Genomic DNA, 25,383 nt, shown 5'->3' with positions numbered 1-25,383 from the left:
ACACGCTCAAATAGGCAAGATCTGTGGTTTTGGCCTAAAACACACGGTTGAAGCTATTATTCCAGATCCGAGGCACCCACAGTAAATATAGGACCTGCAATAGTATGGCAACACACGCGGCGGCCAAACGACTCTGGAAGGAATACAAGGATATATCTAATCCGAGGACCGGATTAAAACAAGTTCATGTTGAGATTGAGGACGACAATATTTTCTTATGGAACGTTGCCTTGATGGTTATCGATAAAGATGCAGACTACAACGGAGCCTATTTGAAAGGACAACTCAAGTTCCCCTCCAACTATCCGTTTTCTCCACCGGGGTTCAAATTTACACCACCCATCTATCATCCGAATGTTTATAACGACGGGCGACTTTGTATTTCCATTCTACACGAGTCGGGAAACGATCAAAACGACGAGCCAGATAACGAAACGTGGTCGCCAGCCCAAAGCGTAGAGTCCGTGCTGCTTTCCATCATCTCCTTATTAGAAGACCCTAACATATCTAGCCCTGCAAATGTCGACGCAGCTATTGCATTTAAGAAACACAGAGAAGAGTACCGCAAGCGTATTTCCGTGGAGGTGGCAAGATCGCAGGCCAATATCCCCAAGGGATTTGTGATGCCGAACGCGGAAGATCTGAAACAAAACCTCAAAGACGAAGAGGAGCGCCAGGATGACGAGGACTGGTGGGAGGATAATTACTACGAGGCGGAGGATGACTATGACGATGACGAGGATGACATTGAATACGACGAGGAAGACCAGGGCTTGGAGTCGGACGAATAAGTGGCGTCGATTGGCATGAGATAACCCAATAGAAGCTGAATTATATGGGATCTATTATTTGTACTAGTCACAGTTTATCCTTCATGGCCTCGCTCAGCTTCTCTAACTTTTTGATGGCCAACACCTTTGGATATTGTAAATCGCAGCAAAGCATTACCAGGTATTCGTCGTTGATCTTGTACAGGTAGATATAATACGAATTGAAGCGTATCACGAGCCAGTCATGTTCAGAATTTGTACGCTGTTCCCATGCCTTCAAACTTGTAAGGGACATAATTCGCAAGTTGTCCGATGGAGTTATGCCAGCATTAAGGAAATCATTATCGTCGCCTTTCGTGTCTTCGTCAAGTGTGTTCTGGAAGCATGAGACAAGCGGTTTTTTGGAGGACGTCGATAAAAGCGAAATCGAGTAGGGCTTCGAGCTTGTAATTTCGAGAACAGGCTCTAGCACCTGCGACAACAGGTTGGAAATGTTCTTTGAGTTGAGCATTGTCAGCCGTTGTCTGTAATAAATAAAATCGCTTTCCGCACCTAAATAATCCTTGCATCATTTAATAAGAGACACCTCGCACCCCTTACAAGGGGGAAAAAACATGCACACAAAGTGCGTGTTTTTCGTCTTTGTTTATTTACCGTGTTTCGAGACAAGGAAGTTTAAAAGATTGCGCCAGTAACTAGCTTCCGAATAAGCTCAGCTGCGTTAATCCATCTTGTAATAGATCACCACAACTCTCTCGGTGAGAAAAACCCGCTTTTTAATCGAGACTCGTTCCATTAATGAACAAGCAGTTCCAAAACAGAGATTCACCAATTGCAGCATCTGTCACTTCATTCCAGCATTAGCATTCGTGAAAATTACTCCCTAGCATATACATATTATGAATCACGCTTCTGATTTACGACAAGGCTCGAAGAGAACTCCATTAAAAGAGTCTTCCAAATCCGCGCTCAACTCAAATGCAGCACCTAAAAAGTCGCTTTTAGATCAGAAATTAGACCTTGCAAACCCTGCTTTAAATGAATCCATAAAAAGCCTTGCTGCGCCGCCGGTACCGGCCAAAAAGCAGTCTAATCGAATGACGGGCGCTGAACTAAAAGACTGGCAACAAAGTTGGCGAAAGATTTTGAAAGCCAGTGTCGTCTACTTCGAGAACGACGAAGGCAGAAACGAGAAAGAGAAAGAGCGAGCTAAGTTGGCACTACAGTCTTTGGGTGCCACCATCGAGAGATTCTTCAGCGAGAACGTCACAATCATAGTCTCAAGACGGCCATACCACAAACATGCAGATTACCCGATGGGAGACATATTTCGCATTGCAAAGAGAAACGAATTAAAGGTCTGGACCTACGAGAAAGTGTTCCGTTTCATGAACCATCTTGGGGAACCCATTCCGGAAGACGAGTCTTCTCTCAAAAAAAAACTATCATCTCTTCTGAAGAACGAGAAGCTCTTTGGCCCTAATGACCGCGATCCCAATGCCAAAAGAGATGACATCAAGTACTTCACAGGTTATTACTTCTACGTCTATGATTTACGACAACAAACAAGGCCGATCGTCACAAAAGAGTGGCCTACAAATGCTGCCGACTTTCCAAAACTCACGAAATCAACTAACGGTAGGTCTTTATTCATTGAAGATACTCATACAGGCAACTCTGAAAAACGGCACAAGCGGCGCATGCAATATTTGGAAGAAACAAAGGATTACCGTCAGAAGATTATCGAAGCATCCTGCCTTCCAAACGAACCTGCATTAAGTTACGAAGAGCGAGTGCAATACAAACGGATGTGGGAAGAATCATACTATGGCGCACCAATAATAGAGCCGGAGCAGAAAAAGAGAAAGGTTCTCCAAGAACTTAACGAAAACCCTGAGGTCCTAGAAGTGCAAAAGAAGCCTATGGCTCCTCCAGCAAACCTCTATCGCGACGATTCGACAGTTGAGGTTTCGCAAAACAAGGTTGGAAACGATTACGGCGAGATTGAGGCTTCGGGTGTTGTCCAAACTCAGTCAGGATCAAACGCGATATCTGGCCAGGGCTGTGTTAACGGGGTGGGCAATGGATTGGGCCCTTCGCATTCCTTAGTCTTCAACAAGAAGATTGCGGACGAGAAGAAGAAAATGATGACATTTGCCCCATTACCCGCTACTCAAAGGAAGGAGTCCCCACTGAAGGTATTCAAAGTCAGAAAGGAAGACAGGGTCATTCGCGTCGTCAATGTCAAGAAAGGTTCAAAGTTTATAAGTTCAGAGGACGCTAGACGTTTATCATCGCAAGTCAAAGAGATCAATGGTCCAATGCAGACTCCTGATGTGAACCAGCCCAAGGAAGAATCCAAGACTCCAGATCAATCGGTGAATGTTTCTCTTGCCCCAGCTTTAAAACCCGAAGAGGAGTGCAAACCTAGATCACAGCATAGCGAAGCCACCGAGACCCCAGTGGATAAAGTGAAATTCAAGGATGAGAAAAATAATCTGATGTCTCCCATTAGTAATCAGTTGTTCCGACAGTCGCTGCAACCAAAACAGAAGAAAGTCAAAGATATCACCAACCTTCCGCCAGTGCGCAAATCTAAAACGGAAGCAAAGCCGGGTTACTGTGAGAATTGTCGAGTCAAGTACGACGACTTTGACGAGCACATTCTCATGGATAAACATAGGCATTTTGCTAAAAACGATGATAACTTCAAGGATATCGATAGATTGATTGAAGACGTCAAAATTACACGGTTGATGGGATTATAAATTTATTTATATGTTATAGTTTTAATTCTTCTTCCCATTGAACTCCACACCATTCTTCCACGTACCCAACATGGTTTTCGTCGTACAATTGGTCGGGAATATAATCCGTCAAGTCTGTAGCAACAATGATGGTTCCCCATTCCATTCCGCTTAATATGTCGTCATTTCCGGCCTCTAGATCAATAATGGCTTTTGGCATCAACTGTAATTCAAATCTTCTTTCAGAGGAAGGATTGTAGGGAGGATTAGGGATCAATGCTTGGGGACGGAGTCTTCCGTTGGAATCATAGAACAATTTGGCCACATCGTCTTTGGAAGAGTACAGTAATGGTGAGCCATTGAGATCATAACGAAGGACTTGTGTAGGGTTGAATGAAACAATATGTGAGAAATGCTGGAATGTCGGGTCGTCCACAATTTTGGAGACGTTTTCATCCACAGTTGGTATTTTTGATGGGTTTGAAGGATTTGGTTGCGAGATCTGGGCTGAGGCTGCTGCGTCAACCTCTGGAAGGGGAGGCAACTTCTGTTTCTTGAGATCAAAGGCTTCCTGATCAACATACAGTATGTATCCAGGATAAGCTGGGAGATTCACTGGCTCTGCGCTAACCCGGGGCCGCGGCTTTTCCACCGGCTTTGTCACCTCAGCGTAAGTTAGTTTTGCGGACTCCTTTGTCTCAGGTTGTGCGAACGGATTGGATGATTCTTGAGCGAAAGGATTTGAGAACGGATTCGACTGCGCGTTGGTCGAGTCGGACGGGTTGAAGAGGCTGTTAGCAAGGGATTCCAGCTTACTTTTAGTTTCTGCATCCTTCTGCTGCGCTGCTTTCTTTTTGTTCTCAATCTCTTCTAATTCCTGTTCTCTTTTCTTGATCAGATCAGGATCTTTGGAAAGTGCTCTGAGAGCTCTGACAGATCCGTTTTTTCTTCTGCATCGTGCCTTGTCGCACCCAAATATATATATCACCCTGTCGTAAAGAGTGTCTGCAAGGTTTGCATAACATTGGAGCAGCAAATGCATCGGTTCTTTGCAGCTCTTGCACTCAAGTAACTCGTTTGGTGGTGGAGATTTTGGATTTAGCCAGATAGGCTTGCCACCAATAAAAGTGTCCTCCAATTCAGGCCGTTCAGTTTCAGAAATAGGAACATCTACAAAACCTAGGAAAGTCTTGGATTCTCCCAATTCTTCCTCATAATCAGACTCGGACATGCTGAGTAAAAATAATTCCAAAAAATCATTAAAATATGTACTAGATTTAATTTATTGTGCGTGTATTTTTACTCAGACCAATATAGGGAAGATAGCTCATCATAAATATGAGAAAGAATTATCCACCAAAGCCAGAGTACGGGAAATCCGCAATAGCTTGGGAAACATATTCATCTTTAGTATGTTTCGTATATCAAAGATCTAACCGCATAGTTTTCATTGGCTTCTTCAACATCTTCCCAGTTGCCAATAAAATCGTCCTTACCCCTAACTATTCCAGGAAGAGTCTTTCCTTCGCTGTAACGTCTCCAAACTTTTTTGGCTTGTTCGTCAGTTCCCAAATCTTTGAATCCAAATTTTACCCGATTGGCGGTCAAAATAGTCTGTAGTCTGTTTGTTCGAGTAGCAATTTGGAAGCCACCTGCCAAAGATGTGTAAATGTACACAGGCTCGTCCTCAAATGTCATTTTTGTTCCCTTGGGAACATAAACGGAATCCTTATTTCCGGTGCTGGTAGATGATTGACTTGGCTGCTCCTTTTCAACAGCCCTCAGGAGTTCCTCGATGTCGTCATCGTCGTCATATGAAGCAGAAGCAGACTTTCCCGCATGAGTGCCCAAGACTGGTGCATCCTTCTCTTTGATTGGCTCAGTTGCTGTTGCTTCATCCTTCATGGGCGTATCTTGCTGAACAGAGACTTTTTTCTCGATGCTTTCCTCGACAAGCCCCTCAATATCAGACGTATGTTTCTCTGGTGCGTCTGCAAGAGTGGTGGCCTCTAGGTTTGTCGTTAATGAGTCCAAAGGTTGTCCAAGTTGCTTGACAGTATCTTCATTCTCAGAAGTTTTGGTAGATAGTTCGTCATTATCATCAACGTGGTTTTCATGGGGCAGGCGGTCGCTATCATTCTCTATTGACTTTGGCGGTACAGTATCTTCATCACTAACCTTCTTGTCTTGTGTTTGATCGCTCTTCTCCTCGTCAGGATAAGTGCTTTCGTGCTGTTCCCCTTCGTGGTTTTCAACTACTATATCTGGCCGTCCTGCAAGCTTCTCGTCTGAGATTTCTGTTTTAGTCACCTCATCTTTTAATTCATCCGTCGACTTTTGAACAGAGACAGAGCTCTTGTCAATATTTTCAGCATTCAAGTCCTTAGAGGCAGTGTTCTTGCTATCAGTGTCAGACTGTACATTAGCTGGAACGCTATCATCTTTCCCGACCTTGTTCAATGCTTCAAGCTCATTTTTCTTCTCTTTCAGGATATCGCGGTCCTCATCGGCTTCGTTCAGTTCTCCTAAATCCCTTGAGTTCAAAGAGTTTTGCAGGTCACTCACGATGTTCTCCTTATGCCTCCCAAATTTAGATCCGTCTTTCACACTTTTAGTATTCTCGACAATATTCAGGGCGTTAGTGATTGCATCTTCGTAATCGGGCAGTTGGGAAAAATCGCCATCGTGCATGAGGACACCTTCCTCTTTCAGTTCGTTTTGGTCAACACCCCTATCTTTGCCTATCGCATCTTTGTCATTGGCGGCTCTTGACCTGGATCTTGAGATGGAACGTAAGTAGTTCAAAGACGAAGAGCTTGAAATTCTGACCGACCCAGGATCATGTCTTGGTTTCCTTTCCACAGGAGCATCGCTGCTCACACTGCCCTGACTGTACTCATCGTTCGAGATACCGCTGTGGTAGGAATCACCCTTTGCCAGATGCGGTCTGTACATTCCTATGCCTTCTCTGAATGGTGATCCGGAGCTGTCTGCGGGACGCGAGCGCGATCTCTGTCTCTCTCTCATTAGTCTTGAGCTCGATCCTTCTCTCATACTGGCGGGCGCTGTCAGGAGCTGGTCCACTTCAGCCGAATAGGCTGAGGGTTCTGACATTTTGTCTGGATGCACCTTGGCCTCTAGTCTTGGCGTGTTTTCCGGCTCTTCGGTTAATTCCCTGCTTCCTTGGTTAATTCTCTGCAGAATATCGTCGACAGTAGTGAGTTTTCCCGGCTCTATCAGATCGCGGTCTTTTTTCTCCGGTTTTGGAGGCTCTCTAGGAGAATTGTCGTATTTGAAATCAGTTGAGTGACTCGAGCTGGCAGCAGCAGGCGCCACAAAATTTCCCGCATCACCGCCAAAAACCAGATGCTCCTTTTCACGTACAGACTCAGAGGAAACCTCGCTGCCGGGAGACTGAATGTAGCTCGAGACGCCTTCCTCTTCAGTCTTCAGCCGCTCTTTCAGTTGCAATGCGTCTTTTTTCAGATGTCCTTCCTTGTCAAGGATCTCGTCAAGAACCTCTCCCTCCTCGTCGTTGAGAAGTCCACCTTCCGCTTTGAGTTCCTCTACGGACACAAATCCAATATGAGAGGTTGAGGGATTGGATTTGATGACGGGTCTAGAGCTGGAACGAGCACGATCAAGAATGATCGATTCCGGCTCGTCTTTGTCTAAGTCCCCACTAGGAGTGCTGGAGTTTCTGACAGAAGACCCAATCAAAGAAGGGGTGTTCTTCTTCTGGAAATCCTCGAATTCTGCTTCCATATCCATTTTGGAACGGTTTTACTTGATGTTTGTTATCTTTGACAGGTATCTTTTTACCAATGGGAGATGCGCTTTTTTTGATTACCACTTTTATTTTGCTACAACAGTCGATCGACCCACAAAAGATGCACAAACTTTTTTTTATCTATGCTATTGTCAATTCTCTATCAATTTCTGCATTGCAGCCTTAGCCTTCTCGACATTCTCAGGAGATCCGCGAACATGCACTTCGTCAGAATCCTGGTTGATTTTCGGGATGTCGATACGGACATGGTGCTCTGCCTCTAGACCTCTTCTGACCATTCCGGCAGACCCAATCAGAAGTACGTGTTTTTTCTTAGGAATCAGCACCGTCTCGTCCACAACGTTCTCCAGATCAAACACTATCTGCCTCACCTGCTCAATGATCTTCTCCACAACCGCCTTGTTGCCCTGCGACACGATCTTCGTCGAATTAGAGCCGGCAGGCGGAACTTGTAGCAGTCTTCTGAAATCGGCCTCGTCGTTTGGACCACAGGCGTTCAATATGATCTCACGCTTTTTCGAGGCAGATGGCCCCACCAAATACTTGTGCCATCTTGAGTCGACGTCGATTGACTCGGTCACGTTGTTTTGGATACGATCAACAATGGAGTTGATCTTTTTGGTTGCAGCTCTAATACCTTCCTTGGTACCTGTCAGCTCTATTTGCGCACTGTCGCCATCACTTTTCTCCCTCAGATGTTTGATGTCCACGCCGGTGTCGGCAGAAATGTCCTTGACCTGCTCTCCAGACTTTCCAATCACGCGCGGAAGAATGGCTAATGGCACCTTGATCGTTTCTTTGTATCCATTATCTTTCTCGTACTGTAGCAGCTCTCTCAGCTCTTCTTCAGCCTTCGCAACGCCCTTGGAAGGTCCTTTTATCACAACCTCGTCTTGATGGCCGGTGGCATCTTCGAACGGGAACTTGATCACAACGTTGTACTTTTCATTCAGCCGATGCACATACACTCCAGAAGGTCCAATCAACTTGCGATGGTATTTCTGTTCAATCTTCATAACCACCGTTCTCTCATCCGCCCACTTCTTGCCAAGCTGCGTGAGTTTCTTCTCACACTCTTCAACATTGACCTTCAGCCCTGTGAGCTTGACGAGTGTCTTGTCACCAACGGTGGCACCGTCGCCCTTTTGAACGTCAATTTGCACGTTGTAGTCTTCTTGCAAGCTCTGAAGGTTTCCACCTTTATGTCCAATGAGTCTCGAGAGCTGGCTGGTTGGGAACGCAAAAGTTTGGCTGTATTTAGAAGCCGTCTCGTAATTTTTGACATCCTCAATAGCTTGCCTCAGTTCGCCGATCACCTTTGGAACGTCCTTTTTGAGCCCAACCACCACTAATTGGTCGTCACTCACACCATCCTTGTTCTGGTGGAGTCTGATCTGTATATTTGAGCCAAACTTGGACAGCAAAACCTTCAAAATGTGTCCTTGCAATATTTCCTGATCTGCGGAGTGCATGTCCAGGACTTCGTAGGTGATCTCTTTGCTGAAAGCTCTGAGCTCGTCCAGGGACTGATCAACAGCATCCAAGATCTCGTTGGTCTCTTTTAGCGAGGGAAGAAACTCGTCATCACTTGCCTGGTAGAGGAGAACTAATTTGTTGCCAACTCCAGCGAGTTTTCCCAGAGGAACGATCTTGACGCTCTTTTCGTTGGCAACGGTCTCATCCAGTTTATCAAGAGCAAGGGTGTCAATGTCGTCAATCACGCGCACAAAGGAGGGAGTGATCTTGTTGACCGCGTCCACTATCTCTCTTCTAGTGGACTTCAGAGCCTCCTTTTCGGATTTCGAGCAAACGAACTCGAGAACAACCGTTTTTGTTTGATCATCGACTAGAGACTTGTAGCTTGGAGCAGTGATCTTGACGTTGTACTTTGCAGAAATCGCGTCAAACACACCGGTATAAACGAAGAATGCAGTGAGCACTTTGGCATGCATGTAATTCCCCCCGTGAGACCTAGCCAGATCCAGGAAATCAGTGGCATACTCCTGGGAGAGCTCTTTTCCAAGGGCCGCGGCCTTCGGGATATTCTCTCTCAAGCCAATGAACTTCACCGTGGTCGAAGGAGAGTCGAAATCTGGAACCTCGACCAAAACCCCCACGTTGCTAAAAATCTTTTCTGCGTCAAGGAACTGGTGCACCATCTTGGGCACGGTGCGCTCTTCGACTACAATCTGTTCTGCCAGGTAGTCAATCACTTTTTTGGCGGTTTCCCTGGCCATCAGCACAGTCTCTCGGGCGCCGGAGAGGTAGATGGACGAGGCCTTGGAGTTTTCCAGCGGCAGGTCAACCTCGATGTCGGGAGGTAGCTGGTTTTTGAGCTCCAAGTTCACAAACCGTTTGAGTTTCTCGTCAACGTCGACCTTGACAGTGAGGTTTTGGGTATGCTGGTCGACTATGGACATGATCTTCTGTCTGGCTTCCTCACAGCTCTCCATGTCTCCCTCAATGACCACCTTTGCGAGGTTGGAGAAGATGTCGCCGTCGTCGGCGGCCTCGTTGCTACCGGTTCTTGCGATATCGATCTTGACACCTGTGGACTCAAGGATCGGCTTCAGAGTTCTGCCCTGCGAGCCAATCACGGTGGATATGAGCTTGAACGGAATGCCGAACTCGATTTTCACAGGTTTCGTGAGCTGTTTGACCAGGTCTTTTTTCGCACTCTGGATTTTCGACACCGGCCCGCTAAGCAGAAAAGTTCTTTTGTTGGTGGTGGCAGAAAACGTCGACTCGACCTTGACGTCGTACGTGGCCTTGATCTTGGAGATGATCTTGAACAGGTCGTTTTTCGACACGGGCAGCTGTTCGGCAGCGTCCACGATAAACGTGAGCTGGGTGTTGGACGACCTGACAGCGGGCTTGAACGTGGACGGAGTGTTTGTCGAGACCGTGCGTCCATTGGACACCGACGGGCCCCACCTGGCAGGAGCAGACCCAATCGATACCCCTAGAGTGGGGAAATATGTCTCGTCGTCGATTGACACCTTCTTGTCCAGGCCCGACGCCACGGAATCAACCTCGACGTCCAGGTCGTACGTGGTGGGCTCTGAGGCGGCCGACGACGGAGCGGACGACTCGGTGGCAGAAATAAGCGGAGTCTCAGGGTCCTCGGAAACGGCACTGTGCTTCTGCGCAAGGAGTTCTGCTGGGCTAGGCATTCTTGTTGGTGGTGTCTTTTTGGAAGAAGCTCCCTGATACTTTAAGAAATCGTGGTTGGTGAAGCTATCGAGGGAGGGTAACATTTATTTTTCTAGAGAGTAAATAATCCTGTCCGTTTCTTGCCCAGCGGATACACCACGAGCGCGGCCATAAAGAGGCCGACGCTAATGCCCAGCGCAACCTGGATCATCACCATTCCGAAACTCAAGCTCGAGAGAGAGTTGGTGCTCGACGTCGACGTCTTGTTGTTGACCAGGTTGTCTGCGCTCTCCACTCCGACCATCAGCGAGCCTTGCGACGCAATACCCGACGGAACCTGGACGAAGACGGCCGGCAACATGATCGAGACGGTCATGAACGATCCCTTGGAGAAAACCTTGTTGAAAGACTTGAGCAATCTTGTGTAGGCGTTGCTGATCAGTCCGATCACGAAGCAGCCGAGTGTAGCATTGAATTCTGTGTTCAGCTTGAAGTGTAAACCCGAATAATATGTGACCACGTACCCTGCGCCCGAGATGGCGATCATCACCGGCAGCTGTGTCCACGAGGACTGGTTGATGAGCGCAAGACCGATGGTGAACATCGGCACCAGCAGGATTCTCCACGCAGCCGGCACGTTTGACGTACACGTAGTTGACGAAGTGGCGTTGTGGTCGATCCATCCGTACAGCGCGGCACCCAGGGTGATTCCAAAGGAAAGCATCAACGAATAAATAAATGCGTAAAACATGCGCACGCTTCCAGCCACCAGGTTTCTGCTCTGCAGCTCGAGCGACCCGCACAGAATAATGTAGCCGGGCAAAATCAGCGCGAGCGAGCCCTGCACAATGGCAGCAAAGCAAAACGTGTTGCCCTCGTTGATCGAGCCTATGGCCCGGCCAATGAAGCTGGCCACCACGCAGGAGCTGATCTCAAACACCGAGGAGTACAGAACCGAGCGCGGAGAAATCACAAACTGGAGGAACCCAATGACCAGCCCGATCCCAAACGAGATCGGCATGTCAATCCAGTTGCCGCCAAAGCCCCACGGCGTGACCATGGCCGACGAAAAGCCGTACAAGAGCACACAGTACCAGTGGTTGAAACGGGGCTTGCGCGACAAAATCTCGTCCAGCTTCCCGCTGGCCTCCTCCACGCCCATCCGGTCGTGGACAACAGCTTTGTAGATGTCGTGAGTCTCGTCGAGCTTCCCCAGGTCCAGACCCTGAGCACACCGCACCAGTTTCATGTCCGAGGTGTGAGTAGCAGCGTCGCCAAAGGAAGCAATCATGCATCCTGGAAAGTAGATGAACGAGCCGTCAATCTCTAGAACACGGGCTGTCATCGACATGTACTCCTCCAGTCTATGCGTAGGCGCTCCGTAAAGCATGAACGCTTTGCACAACGTGAGAATGAACCGCTGGCGTTGCAACACATCGGCAATGTGCACGGTGATGCGAGCTCTCTGCTCGCTCTTGAACTTCCGTCTGATCTTCTTGCGTCTGTTGGACTTGGACATCTCGTCAAACCGCGGAATGAACTTGGCGTGTTTTTTGTCTGCGTTTTTCGGTTTGGCGAACGAGGGCAGCTCAAACTTGTCTTCTGGTCTGGGCTTGGTTTTTGGCTCATCCTTCTTATTGGTCTTGAACATGTGGCTCAATGACGAGGCCGATCTCGACCGCTTTTTGTGCTTGTATACCGACGGGTCTCTCGAGCTGGTCCGTCTGGCACCCAGCTCCGGCACAGAGTTGAGCGACGCATTGTCCATGTTGTAGCTGTCGTTGGTAGAAATGAGCCGCAATTTGTGGTCCAGAGCGTCGGGACTCATGGCAGTCTCGACGTCCGAGTAGTCGCTTCTGGGAGTCTGTGTCCCGGAATTCTCAGACGCAGGGTAGTGCGGTTGGTTCTGTGGATTGTACAATGCCAAAAGACTCGAGACAACGCCTTTCCTCACTCTTTTCGGACGGTCCACCAAGGACTCAACAGAGTCAAACAAGACGTAGTCGTTGTTGTTGAGATCATCAAAGTCGCCAACGGTGGCCTCAGGATTTGGGGCCATAAATAGACTGCTGGAATTCGGATGCAAGGTCGAGGCAGACGATAGATATCCAGCGTTCGTCTCCTTGAAATGCTGATCGACCAGCCCGTTGGCCTCAAACTGCAGCTGGTCTGTGTCGAATGTCTTGAGAGGTATGTCGTTTTCGATTTTCTCCTCCTCGTCGGTGTTTCGTTCCTGTGATGATTTGCTTGCTCCGGGCGTGAGGCCACCCATTTGAGGCGTGTGCCCAAAAATACGCGAGACAATGGTCTCGCTCCGCTTCTTGCGGGGAGACCCCTCGTCTGAAGGTCTCTCGCCTCTGTTGGTTGTGAAATGCCGTTTCAGCCGTGTCTTGAAAGAGTCTCTAGACTCGTCAGAATGCACGCTAGCGACAGAACCGTCCTCATTAGAACGTGTGTCGTCCATTTCGTCCGTGGAAACGTCCTCTGAGGACTCGTCGTCGACTTCGATCGCGGGTGCAGGCTTGCTTTTGGTTGCAGGAGTGGGCGAGCCCACGTCGTACTCGTCTCTGTAGAAATCATCGTCAAAATCGTCGTCTATCTCCTTTCTGAGGTCATCGGTTCCATGCTCTTCGGACCCTGGGGAGATCACCGCAGGAGAATCAACAGGCGGACTGCTGAACGTTGGAAAGCGCGGCCCCAGATTAGCATCGTCATTCTCGTCATCTTCTAGTATGGGTATTTTATTTATAGTGGTGCCAGTATATTGACGATGCTCATCAGACACGCGTCTGGAGAGCCTGAGCTTGCCATGTTTCTTTGATTTGCCAGAAGAAGGCAACATCGGCAAATTTCGCTAAAAAAAGTGAAAGCCAGGTCAAAGGTACAGATATAAAGAAATCAATTATCGCATACGTTTTTTAAAACAGGGGTATCCCAGAGGTGAAATATTACACTGCCTTGGAACAAACATAAACTAACTTACTAGCAATATACAGGGAGGTATAAATAAGGAAGAAACCCAAACTGTAAAACCGTTAATCATTAGGTGCACCAGAAAACATTTCTATCATATAAAATCAAACAATGACAAAATGCTAATAATTGAATTGAATGTACAATGATCACGAACAACATGTCAAAGATCATAAATCGGTCCAGCGCACAAATGAATAGTATATCAAACTTTCTCGCTCAGAGGAATGGTGAATAAGGACTGAAGTCATCCTTTACTCTTGTCTATTTCTCAATCTTTATATTCATTCCAGAAGCGATCGGATCAAATAAGTTCAGATACACTTGTGTTGTTTTTTTTCTTTTCTGTTATCTCTGCTTCTCTCACTTTCCTCCATTATAACACTACCACCATTGAGATGATGACGACGATGCTGGTGCGGCAGAGTTGCCAAAACTGTTGAATCCTCCACCGTTTCCATAACTGCTGTATCCCCCTCCTCCATAGCTTGATCTGCCACCATAGCCGTTTCCGTATCCGCCAGAGTTGCCGCCATACTTTCTGTAGTCTCTGTTCTGGGTCTTGCCTCCTCTTCCGCGGCCTCTGCCAACGGAATTCTCTCTTGCGATCACAGACAAAAAGTCTGGAACCTCTTGGTTGGCCTCGCTGAGAATTTCAACCAAATCTTTCACGATGTTCTTGTTTCCTCTGTTGACAAAGGCGGTGGCAACACCAGTATTTCCAGCTCTACCTGTTCTTCCGATACGGTGGACGTAGTCGTCAATATCGTTTGGAAGATCGTAGTTGACCACATGTGTCACGTTAGGAATATCCAGTCCTCTAGCAGCAACGGCAGTGGCAACCAAAATTGGCGTTCTTCCGGTTCTGAAACTTTCCAATGCTCTCTCTCTTTCGTATTGAGATCTGTCACCGTGAATGGAAGTGGCTGGGAAGTCTTGGTTGATCAAGAAGTCGGACAGAATGTCAGCCATCTTCTTGGTTTCAACGAAAATCAGCGTGAGTCCATTGGCCAACGTGTCTTCGGTAGACGTGAGAATGTCCAGAAGGCTGGACTTCTTCTCATCGTCTTCGACGTATAATATTCTTTGAGTAATGTTCTCGGAGGTGGATCCAACTCTTCCCACCGACAAGAAGATGTAGTTGTGCAAAAAGTCCTTGGCCATCAATTGAATTTCCTTAGGGAACGTTGCAGAGAACATCAACGTTTGTCTTTCACCTGGTGGCGGCATGTCGCAACCCTGGATGATGTGCCTGATTTGAATCTCGAAACCCATATCCAACATTCTGTCGGCCTCGTCCAAGACAAGGTACTTGATGTTTTTCAGCGAGATCTTGCCTCTCTCCAGAAGATCGTTCAATCTTCCTGGGGTGGCAACCAAAAGATCACAACCCTGCTTGAGTTGATCCATTTGAAGGTAAACCTCAGCACCTCCATACACGACAACTGGTCTGACCCAGGATCTGTACGAGAACTTTCTAGCCTCCTCATAGATTTGGGAGACCAACTCTCTAGTTGGTGCAAGAACCAAGGCTGTAGGATGTGCTTTTCTTCTGTCGAATGCATTGTCTGTCTGAGATTCTGTCGGACCGTGTTTGAAAGACTCGGACAACACTGGGAACAGGAATCCACCAGTCTTACCAGAACCCGTTTGGGCACAGGCCATCAAGTCTCTGCCGTTAGCAACGATAGGAACCGAATATTTCTGGACTGGCGTTGGCTTGGTGAATCTAGCTTGCTTGATATTTTCCACGAGTAAGGGATCCAACGGAGGCGAAGTGAACTCAGAGATTGGCTCTGGCACATCATCACCTGAAGCCTCAACTGGGATCTCATCGTAGTTGTCAAAGTTGATACCAGAAGATTGTGTCTGTCCATCTCCTGGCTGACCGTAAAGCTCTAGCTCGAGTCTCTCGTTACGCTCAGCAGGCTTGTGAGCACCATTAACCCATGAACCCTGGCCTGGCTGAGCTCTAGAACCTCTACCAAATCCGCCGCCTCTGGAAAATCCATTGCCTCCTCTGCTAAAACCTGATCCTCCTCCAAAGCCCCTGCTTGGTCCTCCAAAACCCTTGTTGAAACCTCCTCTGCTGGCGAATCCGCCTCTGCTGGAGAATCCGCCTCTACCAGACGATTCTCCTGTGTCTTTTGGAACGTAATCTCCTCTTGATCTGTGTGGCGGGACGTATGACATCTTTTTATAATCCACAATCTATAAAGAAATAATCTTGTGGGAACACTAACCCTTTTATCCTCGCTTCACGTTGCTTTTCTACTAGTGAAAAAAAAATTTTCACAAAGGGGGCAAATTTAGGTTACCCGGCTTACTAATCAGGTGAAAAATAGGGATATACCTAATTATATATCTATTTCTCAAGGTCCTTCTTGAGGGTACCCATGAAGGCGTGCTTCTCAGCTGGGGTCTGGAATCTACCCTTACCGAACTTGGAGGCAGTGTCGATCCACTTGAGGTTGACTTGTTCCAGGGCTCTTCTGTTGGTAGGGCCGTACAGAGACTTTCTCAAGGTGATGACTCTCTTGACTGGACCTGGGATGGATCCCTTCAACAGAACAAAGTCGTTGTTGACGGCACCGTATCTGACGAAGCCGCCCATTGGGGTGATGGTCTTCTTGGTTCTGTCGAACTCGGTAGCACCGGAAGCCTCATCGCCGGCCTTACCAATTCTGTAGACCTTGTGGTTGATAGAGGTTCTGTGGTGGTAACCTCTTTGACCAGCTCTGGCAACAGTCCACATAACGTGGGATGGATGCCAAGCACCGATACAGGCGACCTTTCTGGTACCTCTGTGGGTCTTTCTTGGAAGCTTCTTGGTTCCCCATCTGTGGGTGACACCCTCGAAACCGTGACCCTTGGTGACAGCAATGACGTCGATCATCTCGTTTTGCTCGAAGACGGAGTCAACGGAGACGGTCTTCTCGAAGTGCTCCTTGGCCCAGTCAACCTTGTCGGAAACAGAACCACCGTTCACCTGGATCTCAGCCAAGTGAGCCTTCTTTTGGGTCAATGGGGTCTTTCTGATTTGGGTGTGGACAAGAACTCTAACGACGGAACAGTACTTCTTGATTCTAGCAAGCTCCTTCTCGATCTCGGCAGCGCTGTTAGCGTACTTCTCGGAGTATTTGGTGAAGGCTCTCTTCTTAGACTTGTACCAGTTCTTGTAGAATCTTCTCTTGACCTCGTCAGAAAGGTGCTCAGCCCAGACAGTGGTCAAAGATCTCAAACCTCTTGGGGTCTCGACGTAACCAACGACACCGACAACAACAAGCTCTGGAGTGTCGACGACGGTAGCGGCCTCAACGATCTCTCTCTTGTGCATCTTAGAACCTGGTCTGTCCAAGTCTCTAACGATGGTGGTCATACCAGCCTTGTAACCAAGGAAGGCAGTCAAAGCAACAGGCTTGGACTTGACATCCTTAGGGAAAGCCTTACATCTACCTCTTTGCTTGACAGCTCTCTTTCTTGGGAGGAAACCCAGGGAACCGTGTCTTGGCTGTTCGTACTTTCTGTGGGACATGATAAAATGGAAATAAAATAGGATGAAAAATTTGAACACAATGGTGAAAAATTTAGCTGGGACGAGGACGAAAAAGTTGTTAGGCAGGGTAACCACGACACCGTATGGTGTGGTTGTCTCAAAAGGGTAACGCGGTAATTGTACAAAAAATTTTCACGATCTCTATCAAATAAACTGACTCACTATGTTTAGAACTTTCACCAAGTTGGCCCTCCCAGCCACCAGATGGAATTCTATCAGACTATCGTCGACCAAGAGCCTGGACAGAGCCACTCTGACCATCAGAGACGGTCCGATTTTCAATGGCTACTCTTTTGGAGCTGATAAGAACGTTAGCGGAGAGGCGGTGTTCACCACCTCTCTTGTTGGATATCCCGAGTCTATGACGGATCCTTCGTATAGAGGCCAGATTCTTGTCTTTACTCAGCCGCTGATTGGCAACTACGGTGTTCCTTCGGGCACTGCTAGAGACGAGTACAATCTGCTGAAGTACTTCGAGTCGCCACATATCCAATGTATTGGTATTGTTGTCAGCGACGTGGCCTTGCAGTATTCTCATTGGACGGCCGTCGAGAGTCTGAGCCAATGGTGCAAACGTGAAGGTGTTGCTGCCATCACTGGCGTCGACACCAGAGAACTGGTCACCTATCTAAGAGAGCAGGGCTCTAGTCTGGCCAAACTAAGTATCGGCGAGACGTACGATGCTGACGAAGACGCCGCTTTCGACGACCCTAGCTCCGTGAACCTGGTGCACAAGGTGACCACCAAAGCTCCGTTTCACGTTCCTTCGCCTAATGCCAAGTACCATGTTGCTGTGCTGGACTGTGGTGTCAAGGAGAACATCCTGCGCTCGCTGGTGTCCCGTGGTGCCTCTATCACTGTTCTTCCTTACAACTATCCGATCCAGAAGAGCGCCGACAAGTTTGACGGTGTTTTCATTTCGAACGGCCCTGGCGATCCGACACACTGTTCTGCTACCGTCGAAAATCTGAAAGAGACTATGGAAAAGTTCCCAGATTTGCCGATCTTCGGCATCTGTCTTGGACACCAGCTGCTCGCGTTGGCGTCCGGAGCCAAGACTGTGAAGCTGAAATACGGAAACAGAGCTCACAACATCCCTGCCCTCGACTTGCTCTCCGGCAAGTGTCATATTACCTCCCAGAACCACGGATACGCTGTGGATGCCAAGACTCTGCACCCAGACTTCCAGGAGTACTTCATCAACCTTAACGATCTGTCGAACGAGGGAATGATCCACAAGACCAGACCGATTTTCTCGACCCAATTCCACCCAGAGGCCAAGGGAGGTCCATTGGACTCGTCTTACCTGTTTGACAAGTACTTTGATCTGCTGAAAGAATACAAGAAGTCGCACTTGAAACTAAGCCCCGATGACTTGCTGATTGACATTTTGCCAAAAGAGCGCGTGGTATAAGCTTAGTTGCCGAATATAGTTTTTGGAACCGATCCTTAATGAAAATTACTAGATAAATTAGACATTAGGAAAAATTACCCTAATAGGGGTGTGCCGTAGGGTGTATCCTGTGCCGAAGTCAAAATAAGTGAGACTACATCAGGAATTATCCAGGAATAATTATTGGCCCATTCCTACGGCAACGAGCTAGCACTTGTATGATGTTCATGAGTATAGCTTATACATCAACGTCGAATATTAATTTTCAGTCTTTTAATTTCGTATTTAGGTTGCATCAGTCTCGCTTATCCTAAAAAGCGGTATTTCCTATACAGCCCTATGACTTGTGAAATAGCACAGCCATCACATTTGGAATGGCGAAAGATGCGCCCGTCTATGTACTCATTCTTATATAATCGTGTCCAGCATCTGAATAAGATCCTAACCACGGAATTTTATTCCTAAAATAATATTTCGTTAAAAAAATGCACGTTCTTTTGACCAACGACGACGGTGCTCCGCACGAGACCGCCAGTCCATACATCAAGTTCCTTGTGGAGGCTATCCAGAAGTACACTAACTGGGACCTCACCATCTGCGTGCCCGCCTCCCAGAAATCCTGGATCGGAAAGGCCCATTTGGCAGGAAAGGACATCTCTGCCTCCTATATTTACTCGGCGATCGACCAGCCTGCAGACAGTTCTTTCCACGGACCGTTTTCCCATCCCAATGCCGACTTTTCCAAGGACCCAAACATGAAAGAGTGGTGTCTTCTAGATGGAACTCCTGCCACTTGCGCTGACATCGGAATCAACCATATCGCCGAGAAGCCGGTCGATCTTGTGATCAGTGGGCCGAATGTTGGAAGAAACTGCTCCGCACTTTACTCTTTGTCTAGTGGAACCATTGGAGGAGCAATGGAGGGTGTGCAGCACGGCAAGAGGGCGGTTGCTGTGTCTTACGCTTTTGAGGCCGATTCTTTCAACGACCCTAAAATTTTAACCGAGGCCTCGTTGATTTCCGTCAAACTCATTGAAAAGCTGCTTTCTGCGTGGGACGATCGTGTTGATCTGTACACCGTGAACGTTCCGCTGAAAAAAGACCTGAAGCTCGGCAAAACCAGGTGTGTGATGGCACCGACCCTTGATAACAAGTGGATGAAGTCTCTGTACACCGCCAAATCTGAGAGTCCTGACCAGCCGGCCTCAGATATTGTGGACCAGAGCGTCACCCACGGAAAGATCTTCAAGTGGACTCCAGACTTTGACTCTGTGCACAAGAATCTCGGTGACGAGAGCGTTTTGAATGACATTAGAGCCGTGGAGCAGGGACTTATTTCCGTCACAGCTCTAAAGGCAGCATTCAAAGAGATTGACGATCTCAACACTGGCGAGCTGATCATCGAGTAAGTTGACAGAGCTCTATTCTAACATATAGAAACTCTCCGAAAAGTAGCTCCGATTCTGTTTTCATCGGCTACCCAGCCGACGCGTATCTCTTCGAGCCTCTGAAACAAGCTCTGGACAAATACTTGAGCAACAGAGTTTCGGGAAAGACGTTTGCGTTTGCAGAGTATGAGGATTTGGACCATGAGAGAATGATGAGTGACAAGACTTATATGGCCAACTCCTATATCTACAGGAAGGGTCTGATTCGGAAACACTATTTGGCCAACACAATTGCGATGTACACTTCAAAAAACCCAGCCACTATCCTAAAGAAAGCTTTTCCGGAGACATACCAGCTGGAGCTCGACTATGCAGAGTTTTTGGACGACTCTCTGGACGAAAGCTACGAGCTGCGTCAGGACTTGGAGCAAAACGAGCAAACACTGTCCAAGACGTATATTCTGAAACCGAGCATGAGCGACAAGGGCCAGGGCATCAGGGTGTTTCAAACCATTGACCAGTTGCAGAAGATATTCGACTCGTTTGAGGAGTCTGAGGAAAATGGAGACGAAAACGCCGTGATCACGTCCCAGCTACGCCATTTCATTGTCCAGGAGTATATTGCCAACCCGTTGCTGCTGCCCGAGTACGAGAACAGAAAGTTCCACATTCGCACTTACGTGCTCTGCGTCGGTAGTTTGCGGGTGCTTGTTTACCAGAGAATGTTGATGCTATTTAGCGACAAGCCGTATCACAGGGATTTTGACAATATCGACGGCCATCTTACCAATACTTGCCTCCAAGGAGACACAGACAAGCTGGTTGTGGTGGAGCTTGGCAAAAGCGTGCTTTCAGAGGCTTCCCAAAATCAAATTCGGGAGTCCATCAATTTAATAGTTGGAGAGCTATTCAAAGCTGCCTCCAATGACAAAATTAATTTCCAGCCCCTGCCAAACTGCTTCGAAACGTTCGGTGTCGATTTTGTGGTGGACGAAGACCTCAACGTGTCGCTGCTCGAGGTGAACTCGTTTCCTGATTTCAAACAAACTGGAGACGACCTCAAAGGGCTGATCTACGAGCTGTTTGACGGCATTGTGCAACAGGCAGTGGTGCCGTTTTTTGGGGGCGAGCTGGCGACCCCTAGCAGTTTCAAACAAGTACTAGACTTGGCTTAATGTGCATTATACACTATTCACTTTCGTCGCTCTTGTCGTAATTTTCCTCGGCCATCTCCTTGCTCCACTTGTATATATTATTTTTCACGCGGTCTGCTCTGATAAAGCCGTTGCGAATGGTGGTTAGCGATCTAATAAATTCCTCGTTCCGCTGGAGCGCTATCTGGATCAGCTGTCGAGACTCCTCTGCGTCCTCCACCTTGCGGATCCCAAAGTTCGGATCCCGCTTGTATTCTGGTAGCTGGAAGAACGGATCCTTGATCTGCTCGTTGATCTTCCTGGAATCCTGCGTCTGGCCATTTCCGTTCTGGCCCTCGTCCTCGTCCTCTTCCTGCGTGGCGTCCATGTCCCTGTTCAATCCGTTCTCATCGCTGCCGGCTATCTGCTTCTCGAGATCTAAGTTGTGGTCGTAGTTCGGGAGCTTCAAATTGTCTGCCAATATATCGTCCGGACAGTCTCCCAGAAACACACTCATCAGCTTGCTCAGCTGGATCACGTTGTCCTGCTCCTTTTCTATCAGCTCTATCGTCTGCTCGGCGAGATCTTCCAAATGCGTGCTCTTGTATATCCTCTCTAAAGTTTTGCGCTCAACAATGTTCGTGGGATGCGTGATCGGCGCCAGTATGTCTGCGACGTCCACGGAGTCGAATAGTCCTTGTACAGAGTCGTAGTCTTGCTTGTACTCGTCGTCATCGTCCACTATGCCAAACTCGTCGTCCAATTCACGTTGTATTATCTCCTCCACGGTCTGGTCTTTGCGTCGTATAACGTATCGTGGCCGTCTCTCACCAGTTCCAGGGTCAAGTTCCTCTATTTTGACCAGCTGGAGGTCGTCCCTGTAGGAGTTCAGATTGGTATAGTCGACTCCATCGGAGTTGTACAGCAGCTTATTGCCCCTGTTGGAAAACACGCTGGCGTCGCCATCCGGCCCGCCAGCCACAAGGTCCTTGGCTGTGAACCCAGGCGAATTCAGAACGGCAAGCTTGAACCGCAGCAAGTCTTTTTCAACCGAGTCGTTGCTCTTCATTATTTTACAGCTAGGATTTTTTGTTTGGGGTATTTTTCTTACAAATGTTATTAGTGGTGTACAGGTGTACAAAATCATAAATTGGATGGAGATTCATCGCGAACCACGATAGTGTCGGCGTCCTGCGAGTCCTTTTGCGCTTCCGAGGAGTTCGAGGCCGCGTCGCAGCTCGACACAGGCGTCACGTATGTGATGTTTTGTAGTTTGTTCATTAAATGGGCAGCCTGCTGGGTCTGTTTTGAGATGTTCCACGTTTCTGCCCTGTCGAGGTTTTCGTTGCAGAATTTGATAATTTTGTTGATCATGTCAAGCGATTCCTGAGCCAGAACTAGCACCTTGCCATTTCGATCGCTCAGAATCTGGTCGCGGATAGATTTCTTGAACCAGGTGTTTGGCTGCGCAATGTTCTTCTGTGTTTTATTTCTGTACTTGAACAAGTTGGCCAGCAGTTGCTGCGCCAGCGACCTGGACTTGCGTTTCTGCGATTCAGCACTCTGGTCCGGGTACTCCACCGAATCTTCGTATATCGTCTTTGTTTCGTCGTCCGAGTCCTCCTCTTCCGGCTCCGACATGTTCTGCTCCAACGACATGGCCCAATTGGTTGGTAGTTTTAACAGCATTTCGCGGACGTTCGAGCGGGCGGGCTCTGGAAGCGAGTTTGCAGAAACTTTCGAGACGACATTCACTATCTTCTTCACAGTGCCCACTATTTCGTTTTTAAGCTGCTGAACAGGGATTTCTGCCTCTGGGCTCAACTTTGGCGTTTCGTCGGAATTCGGGAGACTAGCCAGAGACGCGGCACTGCTCACGGAGGCTAGTGACGGCAGAGAAAGCGTCGAAGCACCACCGTGAATATTATCAGGACTAGAAGAGCGAGATTTGCTCACGACGTGTTCATTCGCCAGAACGTTGATGAGGTTTTCAATGCGCTCGCTCAGCTGCGTGTTTCCAATCTTCAAAAAATTGATCAACATGGTGAGTCTGCGACGACTCTCGATATTGAGATTCAGAACGCTGAGCTCTGTGAGATCCTGAAGGCTCTTTTGGGTGGAAATGGCTGACGATATGGTAACCTGCTGACGCAGAGACGAATTGAGGCGGGCGAATCGAGGCTGTGATGGAGGCGGAAGACGGCTGTTGAGCTGAGATCCAGAGCTTGTCTTTTCCAATTTCGGGCGTTTGAGCGAGATCTGCTCAGATACGTCCTCCCTGTCGGCCCCCACAGACTCTGTCTGTTGGTCATTGCGAGCACGTTTGGATTTTTCGTCGCTGAACAGAACAATGTTGCTTGAAGTGTTGATCGTTTTTTCCAGCATGTAGTTGATAGAGCTGGATATAAGGGGGTGAGAGGTGACTTTGTCGAGGATCGTTGGTTTGGATGGCTCAGTGCGGTTTTTCAGCTCACCCAGCGCCTGTGCCGCCATCAGGAGCTCTGCAGCGTTTGCATCCTCCGAATCGTCTCCCTTGTCTATCAGCTCGCCAATTTTTAGCGGTCTGACCCGCAAGTTCTGACCATTGTCCGACATGAATAAATAGCTTGGATTGCAGGAACCCGAAGATTCGATAGTCCTTTAAACGGCTGATAGCACTTGTTCGTAAAAACTGGGGTAGCTGGTAATCAGATGCTAATATATTTACAGTATCGAAAAAGTTTTCTTTTTTTTGTTGAGCGACGCGTCGATATGGCGATAGCCTGTGGAGAAGCATATGAAAACTTATCGTAGCATGAATTAGGAAATTCTTGAGCATGAGATAATACATCCTGGTATAGAGGCTCCCCGCGCACATGTGAGAAAATGCATGTGGTTTTCACATGGCGACGGTGTGAGCAATTTCCTGGAACACCTCACTTTCGCGTGTACCGTCGGCTTTTGACCTCCAACTCCGCAGACCATTCGTCCATTTGCTCCACCAGCAAGGCGAGCTTTCTGGTGCGCTCTTCCAACTGTTCTAGTTGCGGTTTGGTTTTGGCCAGTTCCTGATCCAGCGCCTGGATTTGGGACGTCTCGGACTCAAGACTGTCCAGATAAGGCTCCAGCTCTCTATACCGGAGGATCGTCGAGTTGTTGAGCGTTTCCATCACATTGAAGTTGGTCAGCGTCGACTGCGTGTCCAGCTCCAGAATTTTCCGCATGCACTCGTACGAGTTCCGTATGAGCTGCCGCAAATCGTTGGAGCTAGCCATGCCGAGACGATATTTGGAAAATAAACACAGCCAGGCTGGGCTGTATACGAATTTGGATTTGCACAGCCCGGACACAGATTCTGGCGGCTGGGTGGTAGCACGAGGCATACCGGCGGTTAGAAAGAGGATAAATAGCGCGGACGTCCCGCTGGACATGGTTGCATACGATATCACTAGACTCAACCATGGTTAGAATCAGCTCGCTCAGTTCCAGCAAGTTCTGGACCCTTTACGTTTTGGGAGCACAGTTGCTCCAGATGGCCGCTGTAGACGCCGCATCCGTTCAGCATCGGGCCAAAACCGACGCTCTGCAAGCCCGTCTTTCCGACACTCAGCAGGTGCTTGCGCCGGCTCCATACTATGAGAAAAGAGACTACGAAGATGAAGATTTGGAAGCCGAGAATTACGACGAAGACGACGAGGAGTACGCTGCCGAGGAGTACCAAGAAGAGGAGGCGGAGGACGACGATCTTGAGGCCTCTAGTGCCAGCTTTTCCGTGGACGTTCCTGTCAAAGGGCCCGTTGCCGAGGAGGACCAGAGCTACGATAAGGACGGCAGACAGCTGGTGTACGAGGTGGACGTTGACCAGGTGAAGAACATGATCGATCTTTATTTGGCGATGGGCAAAGAGAAGTTCGCTGGGTTCCTTGCTACATGCTCGAACGGACACTTCATGGAGGCCATGAAGATGCTGAGCGCCGACATGGCTTCCAATAAGGAGGGCGGCAATTTGGGCCGTCTGAACAAGTTTTTGGACGCCACTGAAGAATACCTCAAGCACAACACTGCTGCAGAGATGTTTAGAAACGCCTTCAAGGGCAGCAAGGACGTTGAAACCTTCAAACAGCTGGAGAAACTCGACCAGTACTGCGTTGATAACGAGGAGGAGTGCAACGAGGAGCTCACGTTCCAGCAGCAGTCCGTGGAGAACTCGACGCTCAGCATAGAGTACAAGAGACAGGCGCGCAGAAGGTCCAAGCTGATCCAGCAGGTTCTCCAGGACATCGAGGACGGAAAGGACGTTCCTATCAGTGCTGCCGAGTTCGAGTACAGAGAGGGCAATATTTTCCTGGACGAGAACTCCAACGAGTACTACGAGCTGACCGGAGACGACTGCGAGAGCGGCGCGAGCCACCTGCGGTCCAGCTTTTCCACCCTGATTGCCATTTTCATGGTGACACTTCTTATTTAGGACGTTCATTTAGAGACTTTTATAAAAATATGG

At 48.3% G+C, this 25,383-nt stretch overlaps 16 protein-coding genes across 16 annotated transcripts; 6 read left to right on the top strand and 10 right to left on the bottom strand.

Annotated features, from left to right (window-relative positions):
- Positions 1–104: 104 nt before the first annotated feature.
- Positions 105–791, top strand: KL928_003272 (uncharacterized protein; the record flags this gene model as incomplete). Its single annotated transcript, XM_043203841.1, has 1 exon — positions 105–791. One exon carries the CDS (start codon positions 105–107, stop codon positions 789–791), a length of 687 nt encoding a protein of 228 aa, XP_043059525.1.
- A 67-nt stretch (positions 792–858) lies between these two features.
- Positions 859–1,281, bottom strand: KL928_003271 (uncharacterized protein; the record flags this gene model as incomplete). The annotated part of the gene is made up of 1 exon (XM_043203840.1): positions 859–1,281. One exon carries the CDS (start codon positions 1,279–1,281, stop codon positions 859–861), a length of 423 nt encoding a protein of 140 aa, XP_043059524.1.
- A 388-nt stretch (positions 1,282–1,669) lies between these two features.
- KL928_003270 (uncharacterized protein) lies at positions 1,670–3,538 on the top strand (the record flags this gene model as incomplete). Its single annotated transcript, XM_043203839.1, has 1 exon — positions 1,670–3,538. One exon carries the CDS (start codon positions 1,670–1,672, stop codon positions 3,536–3,538), a length of 1,869 nt encoding a protein of 622 aa, XP_043059523.1.
- Positions 3,539–3,551: 13 nt separating this feature from the next.
- Positions 3,552–4,748, bottom strand: KL928_003269 (uncharacterized protein; the record flags this gene model as incomplete). The annotated part of the gene is made up of 1 exon (XM_043203837.1): positions 3,552–4,748. One exon carries the CDS (start codon positions 4,746–4,748, stop codon positions 3,552–3,554), a length of 1,197 nt encoding a protein of 398 aa, XP_043059522.1.
- Positions 4,749–4,924: 176 nt separating this feature from the next.
- Positions 4,925–7,288, bottom strand: KL928_003268 (uncharacterized protein; the record flags this gene model as incomplete). The annotated part of the gene is made up of 1 exon (XM_043203836.1): positions 4,925–7,288. The coding sequence occupies one exon, from the start codon at positions 7,286–7,288 to the stop codon at positions 4,925–4,927; it is 2,364 nt and encodes a 787-aa protein (XP_043059521.1).
- A 150-nt stretch (positions 7,289–7,438) lies between these two features.
- On the bottom strand, positions 7,439–10,480 carry KL928_003267 (uncharacterized protein; the record flags this gene model as incomplete). The annotated part of the gene is made up of 1 exon (XM_043203835.1): positions 7,439–10,480. The coding sequence occupies one exon, from the start codon at positions 10,478–10,480 to the stop codon at positions 7,439–7,441; it is 3,042 nt and encodes a 1,013-aa protein (XP_043059520.1).
- Positions 10,481–10,572: 92 nt separating this feature from the next.
- On the bottom strand, positions 10,573–13,302 carry KL928_003266 (uncharacterized protein; the record flags this gene model as incomplete). Its single annotated transcript, XM_043203834.1, has 1 exon — positions 10,573–13,302. The coding sequence occupies one exon, from the start codon at positions 13,300–13,302 to the stop codon at positions 10,573–10,575; it is 2,730 nt and encodes a 909-aa protein (XP_043059519.1).
- Positions 13,303–13,817: 515 nt separating this feature from the next.
- On the bottom strand, positions 13,818–15,626 carry KL928_003265 (uncharacterized protein; the record flags this gene model as incomplete). Its single annotated transcript, XM_043203833.1, has 1 exon — positions 13,818–15,626. One exon carries the CDS (start codon positions 15,624–15,626, stop codon positions 13,818–13,820), a length of 1,809 nt encoding a protein of 602 aa, XP_043059518.1.
- Positions 15,627–15,798: 172 nt separating this feature from the next.
- Positions 15,799–16,968, bottom strand: KL928_003264 (uncharacterized protein; the record flags this gene model as incomplete). Its single annotated transcript, XM_043203832.1, has 1 exon — positions 15,799–16,968. One exon carries the CDS (start codon positions 16,966–16,968, stop codon positions 15,799–15,801), a length of 1,170 nt encoding a protein of 389 aa, XP_043059517.1.
- A 184-nt stretch (positions 16,969–17,152) lies between these two features.
- Positions 17,153–18,403, top strand: KL928_003263 (uncharacterized protein; the record flags this gene model as incomplete). Its single annotated transcript, XM_043203831.1, has 1 exon — positions 17,153–18,403. The coding sequence occupies one exon, from the start codon at positions 17,153–17,155 to the stop codon at positions 18,401–18,403; it is 1,251 nt and encodes a 416-aa protein (XP_043059516.1).
- A 464-nt stretch (positions 18,404–18,867) lies between these two features.
- KL928_003262 (uncharacterized protein) lies at positions 18,868–19,791 on the top strand (the record flags this gene model as incomplete). Its single annotated transcript, XM_043203830.1, has 1 exon — positions 18,868–19,791. The coding sequence occupies one exon, from the start codon at positions 18,868–18,870 to the stop codon at positions 19,789–19,791; it is 924 nt and encodes a 307-aa protein (XP_043059515.1).
- A 188-nt stretch (positions 19,792–19,979) lies between these two features.
- Positions 19,980–20,945, top strand: KL928_003261 (uncharacterized protein; the record flags this gene model as incomplete). Its single annotated transcript, XM_043203829.1, has 1 exon — positions 19,980–20,945. The coding sequence occupies one exon, from the start codon at positions 19,980–19,982 to the stop codon at positions 20,943–20,945; it is 966 nt and encodes a 321-aa protein (XP_043059514.1).
- A 13-nt stretch (positions 20,946–20,958) lies between these two features.
- KL928_003260 (uncharacterized protein) lies at positions 20,959–21,972 on the bottom strand (the record flags this gene model as incomplete). Its single annotated transcript, XM_043203828.1, has 1 exon — positions 20,959–21,972. One exon carries the CDS (start codon positions 21,970–21,972, stop codon positions 20,959–20,961), a length of 1,014 nt encoding a protein of 337 aa, XP_043059513.1.
- A 74-nt stretch (positions 21,973–22,046) lies between these two features.
- Positions 22,047–23,498, bottom strand: KL928_003259 (uncharacterized protein; the record flags this gene model as incomplete). The annotated part of the gene is made up of 1 exon (XM_043203826.1): positions 22,047–23,498. The coding sequence occupies one exon, from the start codon at positions 23,496–23,498 to the stop codon at positions 22,047–22,049; it is 1,452 nt and encodes a 483-aa protein (XP_043059512.1).
- A 320-nt stretch (positions 23,499–23,818) lies between these two features.
- Positions 23,819–24,157, bottom strand: KL928_003258 (uncharacterized protein; the record flags this gene model as incomplete). Its single annotated transcript, XM_043203825.1, has 1 exon — positions 23,819–24,157. One exon carries the CDS (start codon positions 24,155–24,157, stop codon positions 23,819–23,821), a length of 339 nt encoding a protein of 112 aa, XP_043059511.1.
- A 185-nt stretch (positions 24,158–24,342) lies between these two features.
- On the top strand, positions 24,343–25,350 carry KL928_003257 (uncharacterized protein; the record flags this gene model as incomplete). The annotated part of the gene is made up of 1 exon (XM_043203824.1): positions 24,343–25,350. The coding sequence occupies one exon, from the start codon at positions 24,343–24,345 to the stop codon at positions 25,348–25,350; it is 1,008 nt and encodes a 335-aa protein (XP_043059510.1).
- Positions 25,351–25,383: the final 33 nt, after the last annotated feature.

The sequence above is a fragment of the Ogataea angusta genome, assembly GCF_019207475.1.
Source record: "Ogataea angusta isolate 61-244 chromosome Unknown 61-244_NODE_6_length_652341_cov_89.526226, whole genome shotgun sequence".
In the NCBI taxonomy this organism is placed as follows: Eukaryota; Fungi; Ascomycota; class Pichiomycetes; order Pichiales; family Pichiaceae; genus Ogataea; species Ogataea angusta.
This window is presented reverse-complemented; position numbering and strand designations above follow the sequence as displayed.